Source organism: Danio aesculapii, chromosome 10, assembly GCF_903798145.1.
Source record: "Danio aesculapii chromosome 10, fDanAes4.1, whole genome shotgun sequence".
NCBI lineage: Eukaryota > Metazoa > Chordata > Actinopteri > Cypriniformes > Danionidae > Danio > Danio aesculapii.
In genome coordinates, this window is record NC_079444.1 from 40,354,147 (window position 1) to 40,375,732 (window position 21,586).

The following is a 21,586-nucleotide window of genomic DNA, read 5'->3' on the forward strand; positions in this document are numbered from 1 at the left end:
TAAAACTATGACGACAGCCGCGCTGACCATTAGAACCAATGGCAGGCCCTTTCATTGAGTGCGGAAACACAATGACCAATCACAGGTGTTTAAAAACTCGCTCAGCAGCGCTCAAAAAGCAAGCTGGATATAATTTACATTTATTTATTTGCTATAAATGCGCACGTTGTCTTCTATGAATGTATTCGAGTTTTGTTTGATTTAGTTTTTTCTTTGAGCAGGTAAAAATAAAGGCACAGCTCAAATATCTGACTGCTTGATTTAAAGGACTTAATTGTATTACAAATAATATATATTCATAAATGTAACATTTTAATACAAAAATTCTTGTGCTGTGAAGAATTTCTGGGATTTGCACATTGTTTGGAAGCATATGAATGTAAAAACATTCCAAAACAGTAATCAAGTCAAATCACATCAGAGCATGCTTATTTTTTTCAGTATTGATGTAATGCTGTACTATGTGCTTGTGAAATGGCAGTGTTGGTACAGTAGGCCTCTCTTCAGGCAGTCGCATGAGTTGGTCTGTCTTTTGTTTACTTTTACTGATCAGTGAAAACATCAATGATGTAACAACTCTGAGGACCAATTATAATTGTTTTGATTTATTCTCTGTTATTGATATTATTAGACATGATCCTCTACTGAACTGTTCATTAAATGTGTGAAATACTGTGAACACACACACACACACACGCTAAAGTGATGCAATACTGCCTCGAATACAATGAGTTCAGCTTAATGTGTGACTATAATTGGAAAAATAAACATGATGGCTTAAAAAAAATGTAATGAAAAACATAAAGCATTCACTAGTCTTTGTATGCAATGGCCTGCATGAACATTACTAAGAGATGCTGAGAAAAAATACATTTAAATGTCTCCAAAAAATTCCCACACAGAATCTGCACGTGTAGAAATCTGCAGATTTTAATCCCATCCACCATTAAGTCTATTTATTTACTTGTGTAAATGTGTAAATTTATATTTATTGAATTTTTTTATATGAATTCCAGTAATATTATTGACCAATATAAAAATGTTTATGATTAAATTACAATAAAGTTTGTAATATAATATTTTCTGTCTTTTAGTAGATATACTATATAAGAGACTTGCTTTGTTTCCCAAATAAGTGGATCTAATTGGATTTGCATTGTAAACATAAAATAAATGTTTTAAATTGTATTATTTTTAATTTCATATTAAGTTTTTAGTTTACTGCCAGATTTCTGCTTCTACTGGGGGTTGACAGGTCCTTCCCGATAGGTCGTGTTACTGATCGTGTTGGGCCAGCGAATGTGGACAATCTTTCTGAGAGAGGTGTGGATTCTTTGGGTGGTAGTTTTGGACATCTTCCAGGTTTCGACCCCGTACAACAATACTGACTTCACAATAGAGTTGAACAGACAGGTCTTGTTGGTCAAAGCAAGTTCTCTCGAAGCCCAGATGTTCTTGAGCTTGATGAAAGAGGTTCTTGCTTTGGCGATTCTTGCCTTAACGTCTGTATCTGTTCCACCCTGCTGGTTGATGATGCTGCCCAGGTAGGTAAAAGACTGTATCCCCTCCAGGGCACTTATAATCAGGAGTATTGGATTGTTGCAGCTCCAGTTGATCTTAAGAATCTTGGTCTTCTCTGTGTGAATGTTAAGTCCAAACTGTGATGCTGTGGCTACAAACACAATGGTCTTCTCTTGCATCTGTTGTGGCTGTGGGTGCGAGACTGTTGGCAAAGTCTAAGTCTTTCAATTGGCTACACAGGGTTCACTGGATTCCGGGCCTGCGTTCAATGGTGGATGTCTTCATGATCCAGTTGATAGTATTACAGAAACGGAATATGGATAACAAGCAACCCTGTCAGATTCCTGTCTTCACTTGAAAGCTGTTGGTGAGCATCCCTTGATGGATCACTCAGCAGGTTTTTCTCTCGTATGAGCTCTTGATCAGGCTGACCACCTTGGCTGGGATACCATAGTGCCAGAAGAGCTTCAACAGAGTCCCTCAGTCAACACTGTCAAACGTCATCTCATAGTTGACAAAGTTGATGTACAAGGGTCTGTTTCACTCCAATGACTGCTTGACTATGATGTGCAGCGTTGCAATCTGGTCCGTGCCTGATCCGTTCTGCAGGAAACCTGCTTGATCATCTCAAAATGGCTGATCGACAATGTCCTTCATCCGCTTTAGGAGGATTCGGTTGAAGTCCGGTTCGGTTGCTTGTCACTGACAGGTGTTTGATGTCTCTGTAGTTGTTGCAGTTACTGAGGTCCTCTTTTTTATTAAGCTTGATTAAGTAACCCTCCTTCCAGTTGGTCGGTATCTCTTTCCCCTCCCAGATCGTTTCGAAGAGGGGAAAGAGCAACTCCACTGTTGCATCCAGATTTGCTTTCAGATTTCTGCTGGTATGCTGCCTGGTCCAGCTTCCTCTCCATTCTTCATTCGGGTGATAGCCTTCTGCATCTCTCTGGTCAGCTTTTCGCAGTTGATAGGGAGATCTTTGTTGGTTGTGTTGATGTCTGGAGGGTTTGGTGTACTGGTCTATTCAAAAGCTCCTTGAAATGTTCAGACCATTTAATAATCTGCTGCTCTACTCTTATGATGGCCCTTCCCTCCTTGTCTCTGACGGGCCGTTCTGGCCTGTTGTACCCTACAGTTTTTTGTCGTGTTAACGGTTTCATGTTACCTTTATACACTGCCTACTCTGCCTCAGCAGTTAGTCCATCTATATAGTCTTTCTTTTCCTTCCTAATGCTCTTTTTTTTACTGCTCTATGGATTTCTGCATATTACTCTTAGGGCTTGACTTTTGATGCTCTAGTCTTGCTGTTGTTGACTGCCACCTTCTTTTGTTGCCTCTCTTCTAGCTTTTTTAAGGTCAGGTGATCCACTCTTTGTTAGTGTTTTTTTCGTTCCGACCACTTCTTGACAGTGACCTGCACACTACTTCCTCCCTCTTCCTTGTGCAGTTCATGTTGCACCTCAAACCTGAAGTCCAAACTCTTCCCTGACCTTTAGAGATCTTTAGACTGCTGACGTCATAATTCTCTACACTGTGTTGTTTCCTTCCAGTTCATCTTTAACTTCAGCTGCATGCTGCCTACTACTAGGTTGTTGTCAGAAGCCATGTCTGCTCCTCTTCTATCTCTAACGTTCTTAAGGGATCTACTAAACTTTTTGCTAATGCTGATGTGGTCAATATGTTTCTCTATCAAGCTGTCCGGTGATACCCAGATGCATTTGTGGATCTACTTAAGGTAAAAAAGGTTACCTCCGATGACCAATTTGTTGAGCACGCACAGTTCAAATCATGTTTAAAACAAAGAAATTGTTTGTTTGAAGAAGCAGATTCAGGTGACATTTGAGCTGATCTGTACATCTCAAGCCAGTACGTGAAAAAACAATAACATGTTGGCCCTAGTTTGAACAGAGCTGAAGCAGTAGCCATGAAAAAGCGAAACTGCAGGTTGGACCAATATCCCTTCATCTGTGTCCTCTGATGCACACATGCACCATTGTGTGTAAATCTGAGAAGGCGCTGTTGTAATTTAGTCCTTACATTTAATCTTTAAATGATGTATAAAGCGACACGGTGGCTCAGTGGTTAGCAATGTCGCCTCACAGCAAGATTGCTGGTTTGAGTCCCGGCTGGGTCAGTTGGCGTTTCTGTGTGGATGTGTGTGTGGTCTGTGTGTATGTTTCCCCTGTATTGGCGTGGGTTTCCTCCGGTTGCTCCAGTTTCCCTCACAGTCCAAAGACATGCGCTATAGGTGAATTGAATAAACTAAATTGGCCACAGTGTACGAGTGTGTATGAATGTTTCCCAGTACTGGGTTGCAGCTGGAAGGGAATTTGCCATGTAAAACATATGCTGGATAAGCTGGCGGTTCATTCCACTGTAGCGATCCCTGATGAGGGGGCTAAGCCGTAGGAAAATGATTACATGAATTTGTAAAATAATTATTCGTTGCTTCTCTTTACAATCTCACTTGACTTTTCTTTAAAAAAAAATTCCTTGGGTGAGGATGCTTGCACTTTAAGTGTCATTTACATATCATGCCATGTCAAGTAGCAATTTGTAACTTAAGTAAACATCTCACATTATTATGCTTTACAATTATTCAATCAACTCATTGTTAGTTTAAATGATAATTGATCATGGAAATTGACATCCCTGGGTCTCCTCAGTTTTCCACCTTGTGCTGAGATAAAGTGGGTCATGGTCATGGATAATGGTCATGCTCATGTTTGATATCAGATTTATTCATGACCACATATCAGTTGTCACTGAGAAATGATCAACATCTTTCAAGCAAAATCTAATTCCAACCGTTTATGTAATGCTTTTGTCATTTATGCCCTGTGTTTGTGCATTTTATCAGTTAAACACATCTTCAGTTCAAATTTCAGTTAAGGAGACTGGAACCACTGAATGATAAACAGAAACTAAATGTAATTTAAAAATAAACAAAGAAAAAATACAAAGAACATAATGAAAGCAAGAAGCAGCTCTTCATAGACAGCTGCTGCATAAATATAAGCAGAACAGCATGATACAGTGTTTGAGGCCTGGACCTCACGTTCTTCACTGTTGTCAGCTCTCCTTTTTTTTCTGGAGATCTTCTGTTGGGCTGGAGACAGGTGTGCTGCACAAATGATGCTCACTATCACTCACTCAACAAGCTAATTGTATTTAATATACCGTAAAGCACTGATAAGCAGGTCTGGAGCTGCCATGCAGAGAATTATGAACTTATAGTTGGTGGTAGAGTTTTATTTCAACACTTCATCGTTCATTCTTGGGATAGAGAAAGAGTAAGTGTCAACTTCATCATAAATAAACAGGTAGCAACGTTTGTTGCTTGCAAGCCCACATATTTTGTGACCGTTAGAAATATGATTATATGACATTGAAATTACAAGTGCAAAACAAGGTGAACCATATAAACCTCCTTTACGCTATTCACACCGATATTAACGTGGACTACATATTGCTGTCAGTCACATATCTTTTTGTATTTGCAGCAGTACATCATAAGCTACTTAAACATATTTTTCTGTTTATACTTTACTGTGTGCAATATAACATTAGTGGTGAAAATTACTAATAGAAAATTTAAGACTGGTATATCTGCCTGTATTTGTGACAGCTTTGCAAGTGATTATCATTCATTACGTGAAAAAATATTGATCAGAGAAGATGCCGGCAAAAATATTTTCAGAGTTAAAATGAGTTTAGCCGTTTTTTTAAACCAGCGATAAAATAAAGCATAAACCAGAGGATTCAGACCTGAGTTAGCATGCAAAGTCCATATTAAAACATTTAGAGTTGTGGAAGAGATTACAGTTAGAGAACAAATATAGTATGGGATATAGCAAAGCATATAAACTGATACCATAATTCCTAAAGTCAGAGCAGCTTTAATCTCAGATTTCTTCTTCACTGAACCCTCACTTACACATTTACCACCCTTCATCAGAGAGTTTATATCCTTCACTTGCTGATGAACTACATAGAAGATCCTCAAATATAACATTATGATCATGGTGCAAGGAAAAATTAAAGAAATGCACAGATCAGTGACTGTCCAACTAAAACTTAACATGAATAAACACTCTCCATGACACACATCTATTCCGTGTGAAGTGCCAAAATGTCCATTATTAACTATAAGGCTAGTGTTATAAGCTGATATGCAAGCCCAGTTCAGACAGATACTCATTAACATGTTAGTGACGGTTATTTTCTGTGGGTACAGTAAAGGGTGACACACAGCCATATAACGATCAACAGCAATTAAAACTAAATTACCAAGAGATGTTGAGAGAAGTAATGACACGAATAATAAATAGAGTCCACAGAAAGTGTCTCCAAAGTACCAACACTTGTCAGTCAGTCTGATGGCCTCTACAGGCATGACAAATCCAATAAGCAGATCAGTTACAGCCAGAGAGAGAATAATCATGTTGGTTGGAGTGTGAAGCTTCTTGAAGTGAGAGATGGAGATGATCACCAGCAGGTTCAGAAACACAGTCCATGCTGACAACAGTGACACAAAAAAATATGTGATATTAAATCCATGTCTTAAGCGTTGTTCCTTGACACATGATGAGTTGATGTCAGGAAAGCAGTATTGAGTCTCCTGATCCTCTGTCTCATAGGCCATGACTGAGTCTTGCCCTGTTAGGAGTTTGTTCTGCTCTCCTTTCTGTCCTTTCATTTATACAGTGTCTGGATCAGACTGACAAACCCATCTACCGCCCACTCTGATGTAATCTATCAAAATGTTTTTATTTTTTTTCCTCCAGTCTGTTTGTTGAACATTAACTGTTAAATTCAGTATGTTTCTTGAGTTCAGGTTAGCGTTTTCTACTGCTGGTCAAAAGTAAAGTCGAGCTCAAAAATGGGTTTAGATTTTGTATTGTTATTATGTATTTCCACATGAAAGCTGGGCACAGGTGGAACTGAATTGACCTCTGGTGTGGAGGTCACTGCTTCAATTAGCTGCTGAAAAGCTTTTATTTGTGTGGCTCTGGTGCTAAATTGATGTTGGTCAACTTCTTTCAGGTGACAGTTGTGGCCTAAAGGTCAGGGAGATGGGTTTGTGACCCAAAGATCAGAGGTTTGAGTTTTGATACCAGCAGGAATTGGTGTATTGTATAGTGTGGTAAATTCCAGGGCTGGGAAATGAATTAAATTGAAATAGCAGATGTGATTAATCAAAAGCTGCAGGTATCATACACACTTTCTTAGGGTAACATGGCAAGTACTCCAAGACCAGTCCTAAGTGGAATAGGGGTTGCACAGGGGTTCAACTGGTTTACTTTATTGCTCTGCCATGATGCTTTTTGATTGACGTTGACTAGTTGCACTTCACAGATCATACGATTCCAGACCTGAACAAAATGGCAGCCTCACACAAAAAGGTTTACACTGGCTCCCAGGTAAATTCAGAATAGATTTTAAAGTATTATTACTTTTCTATAGATCACTAAATGGCCTGGACCTCAATACATTACAGATATGCTCACTGTATACAAACCTAACAGATCACTCAGATCTTTAGGATCAAATAAACTAGAAATTCCAAGAGTTCAGTCAAAGCAGGGTGAATCGGCTTTCAGCTATTACGCCCCTCACTGCTGGAATCAGCTTCTAGAAATGATCAGATGTGCTCCAACATTAGGCACATTCATATCAAGACTGAAAACACATCTGTTTAGCTGTGCCTTTACTGAATGAGCATTGTGCTACGTCCGACAGATCGCACTATTGTGTCTTTCTTTTCTTCATTCTTTTATAATGTTTTCAAAGAAAAAAGAAAATTGTACTTTCACAATTGACCCCATATCTGGACATTTTTAATATTTTAGACCCGGTTCAATCTGGTTTTAGAGCAAAACACAGCACTGAGTCTGCACTACTGAAAGTCACAAATGACATTTTACTCTCCATGGATTCTGGGTCATCTGCGATTTTAATACTTTTAGACCCAAGCACTGCTTTTGATACTGTAGATCACAACATTTAATTGAAACGACTTGAGCGTGTTGTTGGGGTTCAGGGCCTTGCCTTACAGTGGTTCTCCTCATATCTAAAGAGGAGATTTTTTTTCTGTAAATATAGGATCCTTTACTTCACCACCTAAACCCATTCATTGTGGTGTTCCACAAGGATCCATTCTTGGCCCTCTTTTATTTTCTCTTTATATGCTTCCTGCAAGCTCAATACTCCGCAAACATAACATAAACTATCACTATGCTATGCTGATGATCTCCAACTATACTTTCCCATCAAACTAGGAAAAGATTTATCTTTAGAAAATCTTTTCTTTTGCCTAACCGACATCAAGACCTGGATGACTAATAACTCTCTGCAACTAAATGAAAATAAAACAGAAGTGTTATTATTAGGTCCAGCTGCTACCAACGATTCTATTAAAACTCAGCTAGGAGTCCTTAATGAAAATCTGCACAATCACGCCAAGAATCTCGAAGTTATCTTTGATCCATTCTTGCAGTTTGACAAACATGTAAATGCAGTTGTGAAGAGCAGTTTTTTCCAGCTTAGATTGGTGGCAAAAGTTAAACTGTTTCTTTCTAAAAAAGATTTATAAATAGTAACACATGCTTTAATCTCCTCTCGGTTAGACAACTGGTTAGGAAGATTCTACGGGCCGATACAGTTATGGGGGCCCCAGAGACATTATCAATGGCCCACGACAATTCCCTCCCCCCCACGCGCCTATTCCACATACCCAAAACCAACTCCCCTTTGTTTTGCACTAAAATTTGTCATTGAAAAGGTTGCATTTTTTGTAACGTGTAATGAGCTGTCAAACAGCATGTGTATATACACTACCTGACAAAAATCTGGTCACCTATCCAAGTTTTATGAACAACAAAAAATGATAACAAAATAACAAGACTTCAAGTTGATCATTTGGCATCAGAAATGGCTTATGTGAAAGGCAAAGGCTTGTAGATTATGCTTATTTTACCAAAATAAAATATGATCATACCCTGACTTTTAATGATTTAAATAGGACAGTAAGGTCTGACTTTGCTTAGGCAAAAGTCTTGTCACTTAACAGACAGTAACAAATATAAAGTCATGGTGCAGTGGAAAAAGAATGAATATTTTGTATGACTCCATCATGAGCTTGGAGGACTGCATCCATACATCTCTGCAATGACTCAAATCACTTATTAATAAATCTGGAAAGACAAAGAAAGCGTTCTTGCAGGACTTCCCAAGTTCATCAGGATTCTTTGGATTAATCTTCAATGCCTCCTCCTCCATCTTACCCAGGACATGCTCAATAATGTTCATTCTGGTGACTGGGCTGGCCAATCCTGGAGCCATAGCCGGCCCTCCCTATAAGCGAACTAAGCGGCTGCTTAGGGCCCCGCTGCCACTAGGGGGCCCTCACAACCCTCTAGTGGTGCGAGCCGCTTCCTTGCTGAAATCATTTTTATTTGCATTTTACAAATGATCTTCATTGACAGTGCTTTAGTGCTTAAATATTTCGAAATTTTCACAAAAAAAAATCATAACTTTATTAAAGTTGAATTTGTTTTCGTGTTAAAGTCATGTGATCAACAGGAAGCTCGCAGCATCTCATTTCTCAGATGCGTTCTGTGTTCTCACGGTTCGAGTTTGTTCTTCCAAGGTAACAACCCGCAAGACTGACTGGTCGCCACAAGAACACGATCCTGTGCACAGACACTGCCATGGCCTTTGCTTCATTGCCTGCCCCGTTATATACCTGATTTATTTTGGAAATTGGACCGCGTAAAATTAAACAAAACTAACATTCTTCTTCGGACGTAGGAAAAATGACGACGAGAAGACACAAATACAAAATCATTTTTAGCATCGCTTTTAAGTGCTAATGATGATGTTAAAGACATAATCCAGTAGCACATTTATTGAAAAAAAGGCAATTACTGATTAGTAAACGTCGTATACTTATATGAAATAATTTATTTTTTACCTAGTTTTACAGACCCGTTATTTAGTCTGAAACGGATTTTACTAAAATGAAATATTGAAGCGTCTTTCACTGACATATTTTGCACACAGGTAAAATTTTTTCCTGAGACATATAAAAGTTATGTTCTAATTTAATTAATCATAGTTTAATATAAGCTCTGGACCCTGCATCTCAAATGTAAGGAACAGGGAAGGAGACTCAAGGAAATAATAAAGTTGTGTTTGGGTATTAACATGAACCCAGTGTTTGTTGCTTCTCTTTTTCTATGTTTTTTTTAATATAAATATTTTTCATATTTACTTTATATTATTTGCTTATTGGTTTTATTATTTATGACTCAATATTTGCATTAATGTTATTTGTTTTGTTGATGTTGTTTGAGTTTTTAATGAGTTCATAATGTATATTTTATTACCAAGTAGTGCATTTTCACTTTTGGCTAAATATTGCTTAATGTCTTTCATTGCAGGGTTTTTACTTTTGGAATTAAAAAAAAAAAAAAAAAAAAAAAACCCTCTGAATCTTTTATAGAATCTTCAATCTGTTTGCCAAATTAATAAAATATGTTTTAAACACTTCAGAAGGATACAAAGTAGAAATCACTGGTCCCTTTTTTATTAAAATAGTTTAATTCTTTTTTTGAAGCTGTTAGTTGACAAAAACAGTGCCGTTTTAAAATGTCCAAGTCATTCAGAGAGTTATTAAGTAGAAGAAATCAGGCTTTACTTTTCTGTTTTATTGATTGTATTTAATAAGCAGTAAAATCATTGTGGGCCTGTTTGTAATGGCAATACTACAGAACACTATTTACAGCAAGGTTGGGCCCCAAAATCATTCTGCTTAGGGCCCCCAAATGTACAGGGCCGGCCCTACCTGGAGCACCTTGACCTTCTTTGCTTTCAGGAACTTTGATGCGGAGGCTAAAGTATGACAAAACAGAGCTATCCTGCCCTCTCCTGTGGTTGTAATGTAATAAGCAGCACAAATGTCTTGATACCTCAGGCTGTTGATGTTGCTATCCACTCTGCAGATCTCTCGCATGCAACCATACTGAATGCAACCCCAAACCATGATTTTTTTATTCACCAAACTTGACTGATTTCTATGAGAATCTTGGGCCCATGCGGGTTCCATTAGGTCTTCTGCAGTATTTGTGATGACTGGGATGCAGTTCAACAGATTCATCAGAAAAATCGATCTTCTGCCACTTTTCCAAATGATCAACTAGAAGTTATCTGTTGCTTTGACAACTGGGATCAACAACAAGACTTTTTTCAGTTAGGCAATGGGCATGTTTACACTTATTAATTAGCATTTCAACATTCACTTTTTTTGGGTGAAGATTAAGTGTTAAGTTCATTATCAATGAGCTGGTCGTTTTGAAAGCAGTGTTTGTATATCAACAATTCCAGCAAATAAACTTTTTTTTTTCTGGCAGAAACAGAAGTTTTGAATATCACTGTATATGGCCTATAGAATTATCAAGCATAAAAGCCACATAACCTTCAATACACAATCTATACACACAAAATAAACATGTGCTACACAGTATAATTGATTGACTGGATACTTTAGCTATCACTCACATATCTTTACTTTTTATTTACAGCAGCACAGAAGTTATTTAAACTCTTTAACATGAGCTTCATGCAATTTAATAAAAATAACACAAGTGAGAGCTTTGCAAGTAATTGTAATTAATGTTGTGTAAAAATATTCATCACAGAGGATGCCGGCTGAAATATTTTTAGAGTCAAAAGGAGTTTAACAGTCTTTTTAAACCAGGGGTAAAATAAAGCATAAACCAGAGGATTCAGACCTGAGTTAGCATGCAAAGTCCATATTAAAACATTTATAGCTGTGGAGGAGATTACAGTTAGAGAACAGATACAGTATGGGATATAGCAAAGCAGATAAACTGACACAATGATTCCTAAAGTCAGAGCAGCTTTAAATTCAGATTTTCTCTTAACTGAACCCTCCGTTACACATTTACCACCCTTCATCACAGAGAGTTTATAACCTTCACTTGCTGATGAACTACATAGAAAATCCTCAAATATAACATTATGATCAGCATACATGGGAAAATAAAAGACATGAACAGATCAATGACTAACCAACTAAAACTCATCATGAATAAACACTCTCCATAACACACATCTGTTCTCTGTGAACTGTCAAAATGTCCATTATTAATTACAAGGGCAGTGCAGTAAGCTGAGAAGCAAACCCAGTTCAGACAGATGCTCATTAACGTTTTTGTCATGGTTATTTTCTGTGGGTACAGTAAAGGGTGACACACAGCCACATAACGATCAACAGCAATTAAAACTAAATTACCAAGAGACAATGCAAGAAGTAATGACACGAATAATAAATAGAGTCCACAGAAAGTGTCTCCAAAGTACCAACACTTCTCAATCAGTCTGATGGCCTCTATAGGCATGACAAGTCCAACAAACAGATCAGTTACAGCCAGAGAGAGAATAATCATGTTGGTTGGAGTGTGAAGCTTCTTGAAGTGAGAGATGGAGATGATCACCAGCAGGTTCAGAAACACAGTCCATGCTGACAGCAATGACACAAACAAATATATGATATATCCATAACTTGAGCGTCTCTCCTTGACACATGATGAGTTGATGTCAGGAAAGCAGTATTGAGTCTCCTGATCCTCTGTCTCATAAGCCATGAGTGAGTCTCCTCCTGTTAGGAGTTTGTTCTGCTCTCCTTTCTGTTCTTTCATTTATACAGTGTTTAGATAAGACTGACCAACCCATCTACCGCCCACTCTGATGTAATCTTAAAAATGTTTTTTTTTTGTCCTCCAGTCTGTTTGTTGAACATTAACTGTTAAATTCAGAATGTTTCTTGAGTTCAGGTTAGCGTTTTCTACTGCTGGTCAAAAGTAAAGTCGAGCTCAAAAATGAGTTTAGATTTTGTATTGTTATTTTGTATTTCCACATGAAAGCTGGGCACAGGTGGAACTGAATTGACCTCTGGTGTGGAGGTCACTGCTTCAATTAGCTGCTGAAAAGCTTTTATTTGTGTGGCTCTGGTGCTAAATTGATGTTGGTCAACTTCTTTTAGGTGGCAGTTGTGGCCTAAAGGTCAGGGAGATGGATTTGTGGCCCAAAGATCAGAGGTTTGAGTTTTGATACCAGCAGGAATTGGTGTATTGTATAGTGTGGTAAATTCCAAGGCTGGGTAATAAATTAAATTGAAATAGCAGATGTGATTAATCAAAAGCTGCAGGTATCATACTGTAACGAATATGGCCGATCAGACACATAATTATTTTGCTTTAATTCAACAAATGCGTCAGCCAACACAGCTCCAACTTCTACCCAGGAAAAGACTGAATGGTCAGTTGTAATCTGATTCCAACGTACTTACAACACAAAGGAATGTGCTCACAGCACTGGACAGAGACATGGTCAAAACTTATATAAGCTCCTTGCTTAAGACTGATGTTTTAATGTAAACTTTTATTCTCTCTTTATGTGTAATCAGGTGTTTTGCAACATTTCCCTTGCTCCTGTATTAATATTATGGTTTTAATACTTCTGCAATCAATGTTTAACTCTACTCTACTAACTCAATCTAACCTTAGACAAAAAGAATCTAGCCAAGGACCTAAAGGAACAGAACCCAGAGATGGGAGACCTAAGACCCAAAGACCTAAGAGAGAGACCTAAGCAGAGATCAATGACAAACCATGGTTCACTGTAAAACTCAGACAGCTACGTCAGGCCAAGGAGGTTGCTTACAGCAGTGGTTCTCAAACTTTTAAGCCAGCGACCCCCAATGTAAGATCGTCAAGACCTCGCGACCCCCCACTACCAAACCATATACAAACAATAAAAATAACTTATTTTAAGTTTTATAAACAGATTTATTGCATTTGAAATCAACACTAATCAAAACTAACAAGCAAAAAAAAAAAAAAATATATATATATATATATGCATGCGTGAGGAAAATATGTCTCAATGAAATCCCGTTATCACAAGAAACACATTTTTAAAGCATAATTGAGTGACCAAAAGACACGGAAGAACCGCTCACCGGCCCTGCACACACTGTTTGACATGAATTTATCTGTTAACAATACGTTAACTGCACTGTGTTCTCACAGATGGTATCTGATTTTGCACAGATGCTTTTGACATACCTTATTATTTGTATCCATCATTTTAATAGCAATACCGGTCTATTCATGAGCTGCAAGATTAGTTTAATCTTGGTCAGTGCAAGCCCTTTTGCGATGGTGTATGTGGTGTTAAATTTTACATATAGCTGCCACTTGCATGGCTGACAGCGTCTGGCCATTAAATAAAGGATTAAACAGAACCTCTCGTGCTTAAAATGTGTAGATGTGGCAAACAGTTACCTGAAAATTCCGTCCCACAGACTTTACAGTGAATGCTTTAGTTATTTTCATAGCAGACTTGAAGCCAATGGAAGTCTTATCCACTCTTCGAAAAATGTAGATGGTGGATTAACATTCACCACGTGATCAGTAATCAGATGTGCCATTATTTGTAGCTTTAGCTGGTTTCTAAAACTAAATCTGTCAGTGTTGTTTTCATTCTCTCATCTTCAGCGCGTTACATTTTCGCGTTTGTAGTTCCTGTCATCTGAAGGCAGAAGGCGTTGACTGAATGATTCAGTCTAGCGCAGTGGGCCAATAAGAAGAGCGCAAAGGCGGGACAAGCATTGCCGGCTTTGTTTGCTGCAGCAAGTTGACATGACAACAGTTTTAAACTGTTCCTAAAGGCTGCGTTTTAAGTGCAAAGATGCACTCTGCCTGAATGTGTCCTAAATACTTTATGAATTAATCAGTAAAATCTTTTAAAAATCTGAAAATATTAGCTTTCACTTGTAATACTGAAAAATATATATTAAAATCACTGAAAATTACACAATTTTTAAATCACTCTCGTGACCCCTTGAAATTATTCTGCGACCCCCAGTTTAAGAACCACTGGCTTACAGGAATGAGGAGAGGGCCTTGTATAAGCAGGCAAAATACACACTGGAAAAAGAGATCAGAGTCGCAAAAAGGAACTATTCTGAGAAACTAAGAAGTCGGTTCTCTTCCAGCAACTCAGCATCCATGTGGAAAAGTTTGAAAAACATCACAAGCTACAAGACACCAAGACTACAAGACACCATCCCCCTGCACTGTAGACAATGAACGACTTGCAAATGACCTGAATGAGTTTTACTGCCGGTTTGAGAAAACCCCCCACACCCACTCTGAACTGCTCTTCACGCCACCATTAACACCTCCACCACGCCCTGCATCCCCCATACCTGCACTTCAGTTCAGTGAAGTTGATGTGGGCCAGTTCTTCTGGAAACAGAAGAGAAACAAAGCATCAGGTCCAGATTTTATAACACCAGCCTGTTTAAAATCCTGTGCTGACCAACTGGCCCCCATCTTCACCCTGATCTTCAACAGATCACTGAAGCTGTGTGAAGTGCCCTCCTGCCTCAAACGCTCCACCATCATCCCCATCCCAAAGAAACAAAAACTTACAGGACTAAATGACTACAGACCGGTGGCACTAACATCTGTGGTCATGAAGTCTTTTGAAAAACTGGTGCGGGCCCACCTGAAGGACATCACTGAGCCCTCACTGGACTCTCTTTAGTTTGCATACAGAGCAAACAGGTCTGTGGTAGATGCAGTCAATATGGGACTGCATTATGTTCTGCAACACCTAGACAGACCAGGGACCTATGTGAGGATCTTGTTTGTTGACTTCAGCTCAGCATTTAACACTATCATCCCAAAACTTCTCCTGACCAAATTAACTCAGCTCTCTGTACCCACCTCTGTCTGTCAGTGGATGAACAGCTTCCTAACGGACAGGCAGCAGCTGGTGAAGCTGGGAAAATTCCCATCTAGTATTAGCACAATCAGCACTGGCACTCCCCAGGGGTGTGTCCTCTTCCCACTGCTTTTCTCCCTGTACACGAATGACTGCACTTCAAAAGACTCCTCTGTCAAACTCTTGAAGTTTTCAGACGATACCACACTCATCGGCCTCATTCAGGACGGTGATGAGTCTGCTTACAGACAGGAGGTTAAGGAGTTGGCTGTCTGGTGCAGTCACAACAACCTGGAGCTCAACACGCTCAAAAAAGTGGAGATGACAGTGGACTTCAGGAGAACCCCTCTGCTCTCCCCCCACTAAGCATTATGGACAGCATTGTGGCAGCAGTGGTGTCATTAAGGTTCCTGGGCACCACCATCTCTCAGGACCTGAAGTGGGACACTCACATTGACTCCATTGTCAAAAAAGCTCAACAGAGGCTGTACTTTCTTCGTCAGCTGAGGAAGTTCAACCTCCCAAATGAGCTGCTGAAAGAGTTCTACACGTCCATCATTGAATCAGTCATCTGCACATCAAAAACTGTCTGGTTTAGCTCAGCTACCAAATACGATCTCCAAAGATTATGTCGAATAGTTCGGACTGCTGAGCGAATCACTGGTACAACCCTTCCTACTCCTCAAGAACTGTACTTATCCAGAGCGAGCAAAAGGGCTGCCAAAATCACCCTGGACCCCTCACACCCAGCACACTGCCTCTTCGAACTGTTACCTTCTGGTCGACGCTACAGAGCACTGCGCACCAGAACAGCCCGACACAGAAACAGTTTCTTCCCTCAGGCAATCCAGCTCATGAACACTTGATGATAATAATTGCGGAACCAACATCACTACTTGCTATACACTTTTTTACACAACACACATGCCAATTTGCACATAACAGCTGCACATATAACGTTGTATATAGTAATAAACATGTACATACACTTGCCAATTTGCATATTTTGCATTCACTACTTTATTTTTTTTTTATATATATTTATTATCTGTTTTTTGTCCTGTCTCTGTAATTCTGTTGCACTATAGACGCTCTGTCACGGAAACAAATTCCTCCTATGTGTGAACATACCTGGCAATAAAGCTCTTTCTGATTCTGATTCATGTCTGTCACTGTGTTGTTTATCTGATGCAGCTGAGGCGAAGATTGAGGCACACTTTGACAGGCACGTGGGAACGGTGGGTGGGGAGAACTAGCATTAAAGACACAGGCAACAAAAACAGCTACATATAGTGTTCAGAGCAGAAAATCCAATTTTCTGAAAGGTATCATAAATAATCTGATGGGTATTTTGTGCTGAAACTTTACAGACACATTCTGGAGACACAAAAGACTTCTTAAAAATATAAAGCGGTTCATGGTTCTGCTCCAGGTTACATTTGTGACCTGATATCCATTTCCTATACCTCTCGCTGTCTACGCTCTGCCTCAAGTCCTACGCTGTTTCAGCTTCACTGCAATCTCAGCACCATGGGAGGTAGGGCATTCTCTTTCCGTGCTCCCAAACTGCGGAATGCTCTTCCCACTGACATTAGGAATGCCGGTTTATTGGACGCTTTTAAAAAGCTACTTAAAACTCATCTTTTTAGGACTTTTTTAAATTTGTGATATCTTTTATTCTTTCTTTGTTTTTTGTTTTTTTGTTTTTTTATTGTTTAATGTGCTTTGTTGTTTTTACTTTCTTGTAAGCGCTTTGGGTTTTAGAAAAGCGTGTTATAAATAAAATATATTATTATTATTATTAAATCTTGAAAAAGGGGTAAAATAGGTGCTCTTTAATGATCTGCCATGACGCTTTTTGATTGATGTTGACTAATCGCACAATTACATGATTTTTGACCTGAACAACATGACAGCCTTACACACAAAGGTTGGTTCACCGAAGGAAACTGCCCTCTGATCATTGAAATGATTGTTATTTATCTTATGTCAACATCAACATTTAACATGAACTTTGAATGATTAAACAGGTGTCCGCTCGTTAGATCACTCCATGTTAAAAATACCCTACAGCAGATGTAAATAAATTATTTGTTTTTTTTAACTAAAATTAACAATACTCCTAAAGTGGTGGCTGTAGATATGGTCGCCATTAAAGAGACATTGATGGAATTAAAGGACTCGGTGAATGGCCTACAGAAGGAAAAACAGAATGGAAAAGGTGGAGGGATGAATTTATCAACTGGATGATGTGACTGAAGGGCTAAAGACATGCAAAGAGAACATAAAGAAAACGATAAAAACGTTATAAGAGCATGTCCAAGTGCTTAAAAATCAAGGTAAAAGGAATGATGTGCCACTTGTTGGGCTAAAAGAAAAGTATGGGACTCTGGAGAGATGCGTGAAGAAAATTCTGAGTTAAAGCTTGGGAATCAGGTTGAGGCAGTCAGCACAGAATAAAGTCCTGCAAGCTGCAGAAGAAACATTGTGGATTTGACGAAGAATGGTAGGTTGTCTGTCTTTCCAGACATGACAAAAGAATTGGCAGAGAAAAGAAAGATGTGCCTGCCTGCCAGCCAAAAAAGCACTCCAGCTTAATATGAGGCATATACTGACTTTCCCCTCCACACTAAGCTTCAAAAATGTCGGAGGCAGAACGCTTCATCAACACACTATCCAAAGTGGGGACATAATCAAGTACAAACTTACAGGACGGTGAGTTTCACAATGGATGATGAGCGTTAAAAGTGATATAAAGACCAAAGATGGGGGAGCAAGTAAAGCAAATAAATTGTGGCATATTGCAAAACATTTGCATCTTGTGTTTTATTGATGAAGTCACCAACGACTATCCGACGTTGACTTGCATTTAATGACATAAAAAAAGTTGACTTCAGAAAATCTAAAGTCATTTAACCCCAACTGAAAAAGCTTGTACCATAAGTAGCTAAGCTAAAGTCTCACTACTAAAAAAATATAGCTAAGCTACAACAATGCAAAAAAAAAAAAAAAAAAACAGGTCTGGATGGGCCCGTTATGAATGAGCATTTCAGCATTCACTTTCTTGGATGAGGAGAAAGTGTTAAGTTCATTATCAAGCAGGTAGTTTTGAAAGTAATGTTTGTACATCAATTATCCCAGCACACAGTAAAAACACAGATTTTAAAAACAGATATTCTGAATATCACTGTATGGATTATAGAAATATTGAACAGAAAACTTGAGCCACAAATGAAAAAAAATGGGGCAAAAGCTGAGCCACATAACACCATAATATCCAATTTGCACACCCAACAAATGTGTCCTATACAGTATAATTGATTTACTAGATACTTTAGCTATCACTCACATATCTTTACTTTTTATTTACAGCAGCACAGAAGTTATTTAAACTCTTTAACATGAGCTTCATGCAATTTAATAAAAATAACACAAGTGAGAGCTTTGCAAGTAATTGTAATTAATGTTGTGTAAAAATACTCATCACAGAGGATGCCGGCTGAAATATTTTTAGAGTCAAAAGGAGTTTAACAGTCTTTTTAAACCAGGGGTAAAATAAAGCATAAACCAGAGGATTCAGACCTGAGTTAGCATGCAAAGTCCATATTAAAACATTTAGAGTTGTGGAGGAGATTACAGTTAGAGAACAGATACAGTATGGGATATAGCAAAGCATATAAACTGACACAATGACTCCTAAAGTCAGAGCAGCTTTAAATTCAGATTTCCTCTTCAATGAACCTTCAGTTACACATTTACCACCCTTCATCAGAGAGTTTATAACCTTCACTTGCTGATGAACTGCACAGAAAATCCTCAAATATAACATTATGATCAGCATACAAGGGAAAATAAAAGACATGAACAGATCAGTGACTATCCAACTAAAACTCATCATGACTAAACACTCTCCATAACACACATCTGTTCTGTGTGAAGTGTCAAAATGTCCATTATTAATTACAAGGGCAGTGCAGTAAGCAGAGAAGCAAACCCAGTTCAGACAGATGCTCATTAACGTTTTTGTCATGGTTATTTTCTGTGGGTACAGTAAAGGGTGACACACAGCCACATAACGATCAACAGCAATTAAAACTAAATTACCAAGAGATGTTGAGAGAAGTAATGACACAAATAATAAATAGAGTCCACAGAAAGTGTCTCCAAAGTACCAACATTTGTCAGTCAGTCTGATGGCCTCTACAGGCATGATGAGTCCAACAAATAGATCAGTTACAGCCAGAGAGAGAATAATCATGTTAGTTGGAGTGTGAAGCTTCTTGAAGTGAGAGATGGAGATGATCACCAGCAGGTTCAGAAACACAGTCCATGCTGACAGCAGTGACACAAACAAATATATGATATATCCATAACTTGAGCGTCTCTCCTTGACACATGATGAGTTGATGTCAGGAAAGCAGTATTGAGTCTCCTGATCCTCTGTCTCATAGGCCATGAGTGAGTCTCCTCCTGTTAGGAGTTTGTTCTGCTCTCCTTTTTGTCCTTTCATTTATACAGTGTCTGGATCAGACTGATCAACCCATCTACCGCCCACTCTGATGTCATTTATAGGATTTTGTTTTTCTATCCTGAACATTATGGCTTTATAATACAATTATTTTCCTTTGCATAAATAAGTGTTTTCTTGCCACTTTTCAAATATGCAGTTCAGCTCAAAAATTATTTTTGGGGCAATTTTTTCTTCACTGTTTTGTTATTGTTTTGTATTTCCACATAAAAGTGGTGCACGTCTGAAACTGAACTGAAGTCAGATGTGGTGATCATTGTTTTAATCAGCTGCTGTAAATTGTACAGCAATACATAAATATCTCTATGAAAAAAATCAGGGCAAAAATATGTAAAAAATTCAGGGATTAAAATGTTTCAAAAATTATTATTTTCTACATAAATATAAAAACCACTGACTCCATACCTTCCTCATGCCTTTTTTCAGTTCATTCATGACCATTTACATTTGTATGATGTTATTATTAGTATTATTAGTATAATTAGCATTGTTTATTATATGTATATTTATATTTGTTTTAATGAAAAGAAATTTGTTTAGATTTGTCCACCTGGCAGGTTTTGGAGATGTATGCGTATATGAGGCATATGAGGCACTATATGAGGCATAAGAATAGGAAGTGTGTTTGGATATAACTGGATATAATAGTTTTCTGACCACACTTCGTTATTATTGTTCATTTATTCATTTGTTGGAAATTAGAACTAAATTTAGAAACTGTTTTTGAAACAAATCTTTCAAAAGAGGTCAATTGGAGGAGGCTCAATCTTTATCCTCACATAGATTGTTTGTTTAACTGTTTTCTCACTAGAAGCATTCAGTTTTTCCAATTACAAAGTCCACTATGTAAATAGCAAATGCACCATGGCGTGATGCAGCTGACTCTTAAAAAGAATGGGAGAGGAGACTCTGATTGGTTTAATGCATGTTATGCTCAAAACACACCCATAACTCATTAAGAGAATAAGCACAACCCTGTTAGACCATGCGCCACAGCGCAGAATGTATTTTTCCATTCTTAAAATAGCAAAAGTGGATTCGGACACACCTCTAATGCTTTTGCACCATGCGCTTTAGACTCTGTGCCTAGATTGTTCAAATTTGAGCCCAATGTCAAGAATACAGCATTTATAGCTGCATTTATAAACTGTATACTAATGTCTATTAATGTAGAGTCGATGCTTAAATGATGAATGCACTATTTGCTAATGCGTAATGAATGATTCATAGTGTGACATTATTAGAAAGTGTTATTATAGTGCTAGCTAACACAGTTTTGTGTGGTAATACTGTGTGGCGTATAGAAATATTAACCCTCTACCGCATGGTGTTGCCATTTGGCAACATGATATTTATGTTAATTTGCCTGCCACTGTTTCTTTAAGACCAACGTTCTAATTTTTATGTTGGAAAGAGAACACCTTAGTTTAGCCAATGATGTGCTTTGGTGAAGTCACATGACGTGCGTTGTTTTTCTTGTGTTGTGATTTCTGACAGACTGGCGTTTATTGTGAGTAGTTGCTGAATGCAAATGTAAACGTCAATAAAATCAAAGGATCAAATTATGTCAGATCCACAAAAAAAATCTGAAACATCACCTCCAGTAAGTCATGGAGTAAGTCATATTCACAACTCAAAGTTTTCATAAAAAAATATTTTTTGTAAGTCGATCAAATGTGTGTGTTGCCAAATGGCAACACTGTTCAATAATGTGCAATATTG

General features: G+C 38.1%; 2 protein-coding genes and 2 pseudogenes across 2 annotated transcripts; all 4 read right to left on the bottom strand.

Annotated features, from left to right (window-relative positions):
* Positions 1 to 1,238: 1,238 nt before the first annotated feature.
* On the bottom strand, positions 1,239 to 4,242 carry LOC130235943 (uncharacterized; annotated as a pseudogene).
* A 919-nt stretch (positions 4,243 to 5,161) lies between these two features.
* Positions 5,162 to 6,217, bottom strand: LOC130235723 (trace amine-associated receptor 13c-like). The gene has a single exon (XM_056466145.1). The coding sequence runs from the start codon at positions 6,215 to 6,217 to the stop codon at positions 5,162 to 5,164; it is 1,056 nt and encodes a 351-aa protein (XP_056322120.1).
* Positions 6,218 to 11,190: 4,973 nt separating this feature from the next.
* LOC130236470 (trace amine-associated receptor 13c-like) lies at positions 11,191 to 12,242 on the bottom strand (annotated as a pseudogene).
* A 6,554-nt stretch (positions 12,243 to 18,796) lies between these two features.
* On the bottom strand, positions 18,797 to 19,846 carry LOC130236548 (trace amine-associated receptor 13c-like). The gene has a single exon (XM_056467272.1). It carries the CDS (start codon positions 19,844 to 19,846, stop codon positions 18,797 to 18,799), a length of 1,050 nt encoding a protein of 349 aa, XP_056323247.1.
* Between the last annotated feature and the right edge of the window lie 1,740 nt (positions 19,847 to 21,586).